General features: G+C 45.2%; 1 protein-coding gene across 14 annotated transcripts in view; it reads right to left on the bottom strand.

Moving 5' to 3' along the window:
• EPB41 (erythrocyte membrane protein band 4.1) overlaps positions 1-12,083 on the bottom strand; it is a 75,918-nt gene that overhangs the window by 10,081 nt on the left and 53,754 nt on the right. For 9 of the 14 annotated variants that reach the window (XM_084222458.1, XM_084222452.1, XM_084222459.1 and 6 more), the window contains one exon: positions 11,443-11,493. The exons of 3 other annotated variants lie outside the window; for them this stretch is intronic. In XM_084222458.1, the coding sequence (XP_084078584.1) occupies positions 11,443-11,493 (51 nt within the window). Of the gene's footprint in view, positions 1-8,425; positions 8,561-11,442; positions 11,494-12,083 lie in introns of those variants that run through there. 2 more of the 14 variants (XM_084222457.1, XM_084222460.1) reach the window with 2 other exon arrangements.

Genomic DNA, 12,083 nt, shown 5'->3' with positions numbered 1-12,083 from the left:
TACAAACTCCCTTTCCACATGTCAGGTCCTCCTCGCTGGCGGATCGGCTGGGAACCGCCTCCTCCTGCTCCTCCTCCTCTTTCTCCTCCTCCTCGCTGATTAGGGAGGAAGCAGCAAAATGCCAGCTGGCAGAAGGCTGTGAAGTGGGTGGCACTGGAGTCTCACTAAAAACTACCGACTGCCTTGAGCCCTCCCACGCAAAGCCAGTGTTAAAACTGCTCCACTCTGCCATTGCAGCCACATCCTCTTGGGAGAGAAAGTCACTCATTTTCTAAAAAGAAATGGATACACAAAAAGGGCCAGAGAGAGAGAGAGAAAGAGAGCAGGGAGTTAAGGAGAACAGGAGGTCAGAAGGCATCAAGGTAAAACATCAGGTTCTTATCATATATTATATCTCCAGTAACACATGCAACAGTGGGGCTGGATACTGGAAAACCTCTGTACTGTACCCAGTGCATTTACTGACATGGCCTTCCTGCTACATTAATAATCCACTCTCCTAAATTCTAAGGAAGTAATACGAAAACTTTCTGCACCTAGAGGAAGAGCCACCACTAAGCACTTTTTGCTCAGGTTGGAATAATTTCAGTGTATCAATCAGTATATCAAGAGGGGACTTGTGCACATCCAAAACTTCCATGGGCGACAAAACCCACCAAAACCATCCCGATTCTGCTTTTAACTCCTTGAAACTGTTGCCTCACTTTCTAACAAGATTCCCTGGGCAACCAAAAAAACCTGCAATTTGTGCTTAAAATGTGAGGCCTGAAGCCCATGTGTTATTTGGTACGATTTATTTTTTATACCCCAGAGGCTTTCACTTTGACTGACCTCCTCTCACGGCATAGCTCAATGGTAGGACTTGAGCAGGAGCTGCTTTATGTAGGAACAAATAGATGCTTTTTTAAAGTATAATTTCAAGAAATTACTCTTCCCCCATTTCTCATGGTATTTTCCAGTTCTCTGCTTCATGTTGCAGACAGGTTAGCTGTAAGATTTCTATTTATTAGAATTTCAAGCCTCTTCTGCTTGTCTTAAGTTGTTGGGATATTGCTTAGCAAAATGCATTTAATACGAATGGAGGGAGAGCAATCAGCACTAAGATGGGCAGGTCAGACTGTGCTCACAGGGAAAGGCTATTTCTGAATCAAACCCACTTCCACATTTTTCTCCAAACATGGAGAAACTTGGAGACCTCAAGGCAGTTTGCAGCTTCCTCCCGAGGGGCAGCTCCCATCCCTGCTCTGGGACAGGGACAGCAGCCAGGGCACGGCTGGAGCTGTGCCAGGGCAGCTCAGGCTGGAGATCAGGGCAAGGTTCTTCCCCCAGAGGCTGCTGGCACTGCCCAGGCTGCCCAGGGCATGGGCACGGCCCCGAGGCTGCCAGAGCTCCAGGGATGCCCAGGGTGGGATTGTTGGGGGGTCTGGGCAGGGCCAGGAGCTGGACTGGTTGATCCCTGCAGGTCCCTTCCCATTCAGGATATTCTATGATATCATATCCAGATCCAACCCTCATTTCCTAATGCATGATTCTACATTGCAATATTCCACAAAACAGAACGTGAATGGGGCTGTCAGCTGTGTAGAGCCACGTCTTGTTGGTTTAAAACTTGAATTTATATACTGCCAATATGCTGACCTTTCCTTAATTATAGATGCTAAACCTTGCAAATTATTCATGGGACCTTGAGAAGACACAACTCATCTTCTGGGGTTTAATGGAACACGCCTTAGGAGTGAGATTTCCTTATGTAAGAGCTGGAGCACTACTCAGCCAACAGAAGAATCACAGATAAAACAAAGAAGATTAAGCAGCTACACCAACACTGATGTATTTAAAAGGCAAAAATCTGTATACAGTCAAAACAACCTCCCAGTTCCCTTTCACAGACAGATAAAATAATTTGCATTTGGAAGCATCTTGTATGACAGATGCAAAAAGGAAGGGAGAGCTGGAATGGAGCCTGTGCTGCTCGTATTCTCATCGCCAGTAGCACCAAGTGCAGCAGCAAACATGCAAGCTGGAAAGACAGAATGAAATCCTGATAAGATCAACTGGTCAGAAACACTTTTTGCCTTGCCTTCCTATTCCAGTTATTAAGAAGATAAACTAATGGGAAGGTATTTGTTTCTAAATAAAGTTATCTATGTAAAACTCCCCCATAGGAATTTCAGCATCTGTTACAAATTCTGATCTTATCAAGATTTGTTTTAAATTGCAAATGCCAAAGCATACCTACGTTTAGGGCGCAGATTTGCAGAGTTCCAAGCTCACCTTAAGACCCAGGAAACCTGAGAGGTGCCTGGACTGCCAACTACTCATTTCCAGGGACACAGCCTCAAACCAGTGAGGCCTAAATCAAACACAAAGCAGTCAAACACAGAGTAAATTAAATCCAGGACAGGATGCAATGCCCCAGAAGAAACAAACTGACCCAGACATGAATGCAACTAAAGCACCACCCTTGAAATACAAATCTTTGTGCCTCTGAAGGTACGGCTGAAGCATTGCAATGAAGTGACACACAATAATTCAGACTGGGGATAAATTAATAACAGGCTTAATTTAATGTTTGACACCAGTGGCCAAAAGGATTTATTTTTCTCAAAATTGCTTTTGTATAAATTGGTTTGCTTTCATTTTTTCAAGACTCTGCTGTTTTGGATCAGGATCTATCTGTATGACTCAGCTGCCCTGTGTTGTCAGAGTGGATGTTTTTTTTCATGCTGCTGCCTCTCTCTGTTGAATATTCCATTATTCCCATCCGAAATCAGACTACTATCCTGCAGAAAACTTAAGGAGTGCTAAAATTATGACAACTGCCAGTTCCTATTAAATAAAAATTGCTAAAACCATGAAATTATAGCACACAGTAACTGCCTACAACCACCACATGAAATGCTAGGAATCCCAGCTGGTTAATACTTCCCAGTCCTGTTCTTTTCCAGCATGGCAATGGAATTGTTGACGCTGTTATTAGGTTATCCCCAAACAAGGATCCACAGAAGCTTGCAGGCTCGGAGTGACTGTCTAGGGATGCACGAGGAGATGATGTTGTTTTGCAGCAAACCACACTCACCAGAGAGCGCTCCCAGATCAACTGATGCTCAATCTCACAGCTGGCAAAGCACTTGGGTAAAAAGTATTATAAAGCAGAAAACAAGAGATCCTTATTTTACAGTACCTGCCACTGCCTTACTGAACTGCTTTGCCTTGAGATAAAAATGTTCAGAAGCTGTTCAAAACACTCTGGCATTGAAAAGGATGGACATTACCTATGGATTTGTGGTTTTCAGTGGATTTTCTCACTGCCATTGATCTGGTCACAACATCCTGACCAGCCTACTCAGATGACAGACAGATAAAAGAGATTTTGACCAAAAGTTAAAGTAATTTTTTAATGCTTGAAAACACACTGTGTGCGGAAACCTTCAAAAGACTAAATTCTGTCATGAACAAGAATCCAATATATTACACAACACACAGCAATCACCTCCAATCATTGCATCAATGTCTGGGCAACATGAAACAACCTCAAGATCAAGACCTAAATTACCAAAATGAGATTGTTGGGAAATATGATTCCTCTGCCCACCCCCACTGGTCTCCCCATCTCTTTTGTGGGACAAGTACTATCGCATGAAGGGCTCTTTATTCAAAATCCCTCTGCAGAGAACAAAGTAGGGGCATTGCAAGAGCAGGTGAAAAGAGGGGATAAAGTCAGTGTTAATAAATGCCATCAATTTTGTGCTGCTCATTGCACTTCCCTCATTCCATAAATGAGGCGTCTTAGGTTGCAAGATGTGGCTGTGGGGCTGTGTTCAATCCCCACCTGTCAGAGCTGGGCAGTTCTCTGCTGTCCATGGGCAGTTTTCTTTCTCTCTCCCACAGCCCATCCTCCCTCCAGCAGATCTCTGCTGTCCATGGCCACTGAGTGTCCCTGCAGGGCTGATCCAATTCCATCATCCCATGGGGAGATGCTGCGCCCAGGGCAGGAGCCAAGCATTCCTACCTGGATACAATCTGAGCCTGGAGCAGCACAGCAGCCTTTGCCCCCTGCATTCCCAGAGGAGCAGCTTTCTCCTGCCCTGCATTCCCAGAGGGAGAGCAGGCCCATCTCCAGCAGCCCTGCAGCTGCAGAGGAAAACTCCCCCCTTGTGCAGGATCCTGCTGCAGCAGAGCCACAGCTGGCACTGCAGGAGGGCTGAGCCCCCCTGGGATGGGGCTGTGCCCCCAGCCTGACCCACAGCGTGCCAGGGCTGCTCTCACTCTGGCAGTCTTGTTTTGTATTACTGCATTTTTATTTTTATCTTTATTTTTTAATATATATTTTTTCTCTAATAAAGAATTGTTATTCCTGCTCCCATAACTTTGCCTGAGAGCCCCTTAATTTTAAAATTATAATAATTTGGAGGGAGGGAGTTTACATTTTTCATTTCAAGGGATACTCCTGCCTTCCTTAACAGACACCTTTCTTTTCAAACCAAGACATGAAGTTACAGCTCTGCCTTGGTGCCACGTGCATCTCAGGAACTGGCATTATGAGCAGCCAGATCTGCCTTCCTGTAATCTTGAAAAACTCTGGACTTAAAATTGACTCTTGACACAACCTCAAAACACAACCTGAGCTTCAACCAGAAAAAGTCCACCAGAAGCTCGTGTTGTATCACTGAGCTGAGGAACAGTGGTTCATTAGGAATGTGGTTTCTTCACTTACAAAACCCAAAAGGAGCATTTCTGTCCCCAGATTAACACACCAGGCGGGACAGAGGTTCTTGTAGCTGTGCAGGACCTCCCTCACTTCTGCTCTCAAAACAACTTTCTGCAATTGATTTTTCCTATCACACAGTCTCCAAAGCAAAGAGGGAGAAGGTGCTAGAGTGACATTAAGCACGTGGTAGAGGACTCCTGCAAACAAAGCCTATCTTAAACCAAGCTGGATTTAATCCTCAGTTGAATTATTCTGGTCAGTTTGAGATCTTAGAGCTGCAGCCTTGTGTACTCCCTCTTCCCAGGAGCACCCAACTCACACCCAAGAGTGTCCAACAGACCCTACACTCTGAATGCCATCAGCAATGACTCAGAGTCTGATGGCTCCTGCTTTGAGAAAGGAATACTAAAGGTTAGTCCAAGAAGTCATTAATACAGATCATATATAGCTTTTTTGGTTAATAAGCAGTGGAAAGAAAAATCCGATTTGCAATAACATTTATTAATGGATAAATGTACATATTTACAAAGAAAAATCTGAGAAAAAATACAAAACCAAAAAAGTGTTCCAAAAGAGCATTTTAGGTAAAAAAAGGAAAGTGTTTCTAGTCCCCACAGGACTAGTCTAACAAGACTGTCTACCATTGCTAGAAGATCCCAAAGGGGCCCAAACCAAGGCCTGTCTTTCTCTCCAGCCCCACAAACCACAACAGATGCAAACAGAGACGCAAGAGGAATCACCTCTGTCAGGTTCTCTAGTGTCACCCACTAATAAGTACAGACCAAGGAGTTTCTGCATGAATCCATAACGCTTTCTTGGGCTGAATTTATCCAGAAAGCTTCCTCCCTCATTCCATAGGTCAGAACAGGCACCATCAACTCATGGCAAGGAAAAAAGAAAACCCAATAAACCAGTGAAACAATTCTCAGAGTGATAAATTACTAACACTGATGTGAAGTGAAAGACTTTGCCCATAACCATTAGGATCTGGACTTGATGATCCTTGTGGGTCCCTTCTAACTCAGGGTATTTCATGATTCTATGATAACCTTCCCAGGAGCTGTTGGTACAGCCAAGCCTCATTCCTCCAAACACAAACTACTTCCCTTGGTGCTGAAGAAATCCACCTCTACTGATTAATTCAGAATAGGAGGGAGATATGGAATGCCTACTCTTTAGAGTCATCACTAGCTACTGGACAAACCACAAGAGAGGGGAGCCAGTCTTAGCTGAACATTGGCCTGACTGAGCTGCCCACAGAGAGACCTCAGCTCACCTTCCATCACTCAGTGAGTGAGGCAGGTGGGACGAGACGCAGGCAACACCCTCCTTTATCTGCTCCCTTTTAGCAGTCGAAAAAGAAAAAGGGATGTTGTTTTACAGCAATGAAGACCCAAAGTATCATCACACACAGAGCCCCACACCCAGCACAGCCTCAGAGCTGAATCTGAGTTCCAAGCTATTGGCTCTGGCACATCTGCTGCTTCAGAATACTGGTTTCCACTTTTTCCTAAATCAAGAAAGCACAAGAAACTCCTGTGTGTTTAAGGTGGTGTCCAAAAGATGTGGAATCCAGGTAAGGAGATTCAGGAAGTGAGTGTGAAGCCAACTGATGATATCACGATGGGAATCACTGAACCCTCTACAGCTCCCAACAGGATCCTACACACGAGCATCAAAGAGCTGAGGGACCACACCACGAAACACTTGGCAAAACTGCTGGCAGACTAATCCTGCCTGTGTCATCAGTGTGCCAGTCACCAGAATGCCATTTGCTGCAGCAGGTCACATTGAAAAATCAGGATTTCTCATGCCAACCTTGGATGAGGTTACATGCTGCCGATGTTTACAGCTTCCCTGCAGGAGGGATATCTCAGCTCTCCATCGCTCCTAGCCTGGCACTGCACCAGCCAGGCTGAACAGGGTGTGTGAATCCCTGTGTCAATGGGTGCCAGTGTTGGGGCAGGCAGCCAGGAGCTGCTGGTGTTCCCAGCAAGTTTGTTCCTGAGGAAAATAGGAATGAAGTTCATGTATTGGTTCTTTTATAGATCCACTGAGATCTCAGCCTTTAAACAGCACTAGAGCCAGTCAGCTCTCCCTGTGCACAGGGATGACAGCAGGACTCACAGAATCCTCCTCTCGGTGCTGCATCCTGTGCTGACATCATGGGAAAAGGGGGAAACAACAGCACCACGGTGTAGAAGATATGGAATGTGCACAAACGGGATACAGAATATGCAGTGGATTGCCTTACATGGATTGCCATGGACTGTCACTCCCTTTGCATCACAAGCAAACAGGGAAAAAAGCAGAGGAGCAACTGGGAAAGGGGCTGTAGCCCAGTGGGCACATCCCTGGGGTGTTGGACAGATGAGGTTTCTGTTCCTGCTAAGTTACAGGCTTCCTCTGTCAGGAGGGATCAGATCTAGATCTACCTGGATGAATATGGATAACTGGCCTCTAAACTGCCAGAGATACAGAAAGCATTTGTTCAATTTCTTTATACTCTGCAGTGATAATTGATATATAAATCCCAAAAATGTTCCTGAGCATTCTCAGAGTGTAAAGGTTTTTTGCTGATGACAGCCAGCCTTATCTCAAGATTAAAAAAGAGAGAAGGAGACCATTTGAATTAAAGAGTTAAAGAACTGAGTAGAGGTGACAGAGCCCATCTCTTATCCCACTGGGATGAGACACCCTGAGCACTCTGGCCTAAGGCTGGTCTGGACAAAAAGTTTTAGAATTCAGGTCCTTTGAGAATGGGTGACTATAGCTATAGAAACCATGGCTTTGCCAAAGCCACCAGTGTGGCTTCCAAGTTCTTGTCACTGGATCAGAAATGCAGTAAACTCAGCATTTAGTGCTCACTGCAGCATCCCAGGCAGTGATCCCGAGCAAGGACTTTGGGAAGGAAGCACCTGTGTTCAAACTCCAGGAAATACGGACAGAAAAGGACAGAGAGATCCAAACAACTCCTGTTTCTTCCCTCTTCACGCCAGGTTGGACAATCCCTGTTCTTCATCACAACTGTTAATTTTGGGAAGGAGATGCAGGCAGGGAATGCCAACCACAAGTGTCCCTTGACTTCTTCCACCCTGCATTTTCTGCACAGCACATGGCATCCCAGCATCTTCCCCCACCTCTCCTCTCCAGGGCCCACCTCCATCTTCCTGAACTCCACGCCAGACCTGCTGGAGTCCAAGTGAGCTCCTAGGGATGCTCCAAGGATTCAGGGACGCAGCCTGCCAGCACCCTCCTTCACACAAGACTACACCTGGACAACAACCCTCAGACTTCTACACTTCCCAGTGCCAAAGGAGGAAGACTGTGTATTAAAGGCAGTGTATTAAAAAGGTAGGAATATTTTCCAATGAAAAATCAGCATCCTCACAAAACAAAGTCCTAAAGGCACAAACTGGTGAACTAATCGGAGCAGGTTACAAGAAGAAGTGGAAAGATTCCTGTGGGATTAAAACAAAGGGTTTCACTAGCAACCTAAGTTTCTGAGACAGCATTTAGAACCTCATTGGACCTCAAGAGCAAGAGGTGGCTCAAATTGCCTATGATACCCCACGGACCCTCAGACCAGACAGCACATGCCATGTTTGCCTTATTCAAGTTTATCTGCTAGCTTCCTAAATAATACTGTTCACACAGATACAGATCTAGAAAGGGTTATAAATACAGGTATTTATATGTATTCACACATTTTAGTCCATGTAATAAAGGCCTGCTCCTTTCTCTTCCATGCTGCTGGAGCAGCTGCCACCACTGGTGACACTGGGGGTGTTCTCAGAGTGACTGTGTCCAGCCTGGTCCTCCAGCGGACACAGAGAACACAGATTAGTGCTGAAAGAAGAAATGGTGGGCTCAGCTCAGCCCCATTGTTACTATTTACAGAAAAGAAACCCCTTAGACACAAAGTCCCACCTTCCCTCCAGTTCACAAACCAGCTCTGCTCAGTCCAGCTGGGCTGGAGCCTGCACAGCTCAGGCAGGATAACTTGGATAAATGGGAGCATCATCCAGACACTTACATTGGAGGCAATAAACAATGAGCAGCATGCAACAGTTTGGTTAAAGAAGTCAAAAACAATCGAGGGCTTTAACATTAGAAGTGTGTCCTGATGTGGCCAAGCCACCTTGCCAACAGAGGGAATGTTCAAACAACAACTAACTCCATCTCTGTGACATAAGCAAACATGCATCAGTTAATTCTACACAAATTAAATAAAACACATCCCAAGTGCACAAAGACCTTCAGATTTAAAAAAAAAAAATATCAATCTATGTTTACAATAAATATCTCCTTGCAATGAGTTTTCTCCTGTAACACTATGTATTTTCTTGGATGTGAGAATAGGGGTGGAGAGGGAAGCTGGGATACTTTGTCACAGACTTCCCCCACTAGAAAATGAAAAGCAGTCCCTGTCCCTACGTTATCACCAAGAGCAGCAGTGTGAACCAGTACTTTTTATTTAAATGCCAATCTGAGTTTCCTAGAAATTTAGTGTTTATGGATTTGATTCCAATGTTTTTCCTAGAGAGTCAACCTCTTGTTGCCCACAGAGGCTGTGGATTCCCATGCCTAGAATTGTTCAAAGCCAGGCTGGAAGGGACTTGGAACAACCTGGTCCAGGGGAAGGTTCCCTGACCATAGCAGAGGGGGAACGAGATGATCTTTATGGGCCCTTCCAACCCCAAACCACACCAGGATTCTGTGATTTAGCAGATTCCTGTAAAGCACATTTTAGATCAGCGTCAAATGTTTTTCAGCTTGTGAATATCTCACATTTAAAACAACAAGCTTAAAAGCAATTCTCCAGCAATTCCTATGGGAAGTCTTCAGGGGCTTGGGAAACCAGACTCTCCTCTCAGGATTTCCTCCACCCAGCTACCCTCCCACAGCAGCTGGGAACACAATTCAAAGAATTTGCTTTTGCACCATAGGAAACTTCAGAATGGACCTGGCAATCCACGACCACTCCTGCTAGGTCCCATCACAGCCACACAAGGACATACAGTGGGATTAACACAACAGTCACGGGGGGTCCCTCCCAGGGACAGCCAACCATGGAGATCAAAAACCAGGAGAGAGAAGATGCAGCAGAGACTACAGCCCAGAAATTCAGGAGCTTTGGTCTTGAGGTTCCAACATGACCCTGTTGCCACTCAGAGAAAGAGCAGCCACCAAACAGTCAGTGCTATAACCAGGAGAAAGGACATCATAAAGGGAATACGTGGAGAAGGAAAAACGCTAAAGTACAGCTGACACTTTTTGAGTGATTTCTGCTCTTCAGGGATTGCAATAGAAACCTTTGGAAGAGTTGCTTCACTTGCTGGCCGGGGAAAGGCTGTCTCAGTAGGTATCTCCTGCTCTTTTAGTTTGTCTTCATCCTGTACTAACAGAGGCCGTTCCCGTGTCTGCTTTTGTGGTAGAAGATCAAGAAAGACAGAGAGAGATGAACAAAAATGACAGATGGAAAGTGCCCAAAATGACACTTGGAGATGTGCAAAGCATTAGGGCAGCTCTTCTCAACATAAAATAAACTGCCCTGGGGAGCAGAGCCGCTGGTGGCCTAGGTCCCACCAGCCCTGGAGCTACAGAGCCATGTTCTCTCTGCAGAGCTCATCAACATCTGCATCAGGATCATGGGTGTTTGGTGCCTGCCCTCCCAGAAAAGTGGATGCCCAAAATCTTCCAGAGTGTTTTGTTATTGGAATGGTGAGAAAAACTTCTGAAGCATTTGAAACAGGAATGGTGACGTACAAAATGTGGTCTCTGACAGCTTCCTAATCGACAGTGCCGTTAAAACCCAGCATTTGGAAAATCCCATGGAACAGCCAGACTGCAGAGCAGATACAAAACGCTTTCCCAGAGTTCTGACCAGAGTATCAAAATTTCAACTGGTTTGAAAATTCTATTGAACAAGTGAAAAACTGTAAATCTTAGAAATCCCACGCATGGAACGGGCAGGGTGGCAGTAGGAGCAGTGCAAACTCCTGGAATTTTGCTCCATGTTTTAGCATTTTTGTTCCTGGATTTTAAAGAATGATAAAAACCCAGAATGAGTAAATCAGTGCACAGAACCATGCAAGGGCTTCAGCACTTCTGCTGAAGAAAGGAAATATTGTGGGAATGTTGCTGTTCAGTAACTCTGCATCCCTTTAGTTTGTCAGCCCTGGTCAAACCCAAGAGTACTTAGGAGAGGAAAAACTTGGCTCTAAGCTCCCTCAGCTGAGCCAACCTCCGCTGGTCAGTGCGGTATTTTGGGACTGGTTCTTTGCACACCCCTAAGTGGTGAGAATTTGGGAGAAAGTAGCTGGGAGACTGGGCAGCAAAAGAAAATATAAAATGCAAGAGTAACATGATCATTAAAACAACAACAAAACAAAACAAAACAAAACAAAACAAAACAAAAGAAACCAGAAAGAAAGACAACATAAAAAGAACAGGGAACAGTTAAATTTTCAGAATTGCTTTTGTCCCCGAATACACAGTTATATTGGTCATGCAGCTTTTTCGAACCAGCCATGCACCAAAATAAGCAAAAATTGAAAGCTGCAAAAGCTGCAGCAGTGCCAAAGTCCTCTGGCTGTGAGTTACGAAACTACTTCATGTAGCCAAAAAAAAAAAAAAAAAGTTATCCAGCAGCTGCTGTTGAGTTTTTGCTCGGTGCCATTGCAATAGCAAGTCTGGTTCAGAAGCACAGATCAGAGCAGCAGCTTTACCTCAAGCCCACCAACCTGTCTCTCAGAAGATGGGACAGTGATTTTCTTGACCTGGACACACAAAGCGTGTTAAGGTTCAGTTGTCTCATAACAAAACATACAGGAATAGCAGAAAAGTGGCCCCTGGCAAAAAACCCTTCGGCCACTAAGGCAGGGCGAAAGTACCATCATGAACAGGAGCAATGGCTTTGCACCATGATTTATAATCCTTAATTACCATCGGATTTATGATGCTTCAACACATGTAGGTGAGGGAAAACTTCCTCCCCAGTCAGTGCCTGGGGAAGATGCATTTCTGGAGGTTCATAGCAGGACTCAGCAACTTCAGAGTGAGATCACTTCAAAGAGGACCAGATAAAGCAGGAACTTCCAGAAATGCAAATCTAGTGCTGACACCAATTCTGTAGTGCTGCAGACCCACTGCCACCTTCGGTGGGACAAGCCCACACCATCCAGTTATGGTAACCAGCAGCCCTCCAAGATCTCAGTGTGGTCACCTTGCAAGAAATTCTTCATAAAAACCAAGGATAAAATTCTTGAACTGCAGTTGTGGAGCTTGAGAGCCTCTGACCTGTCCCACTCACTAGGCACTGTGAGCAGAGCTCTGCTGCCCACACTCCTGAGGAAGCTAGGCTGAGGCT

The sequence above is a fragment of the Fringilla coelebs genome (genome assembly GCF_963513975.1).
Source record: "Fringilla coelebs genome assembly, chromosome: 28".
Taxonomy (NCBI): Eukaryota; Metazoa; Chordata; class Aves; order Passeriformes; family Fringillidae; genus Fringilla; species Fringilla coelebs.
Note: the sequence above shows the minus strand (reverse complement) of the source record. Positions and strands in the feature narration are given on the sequence as shown.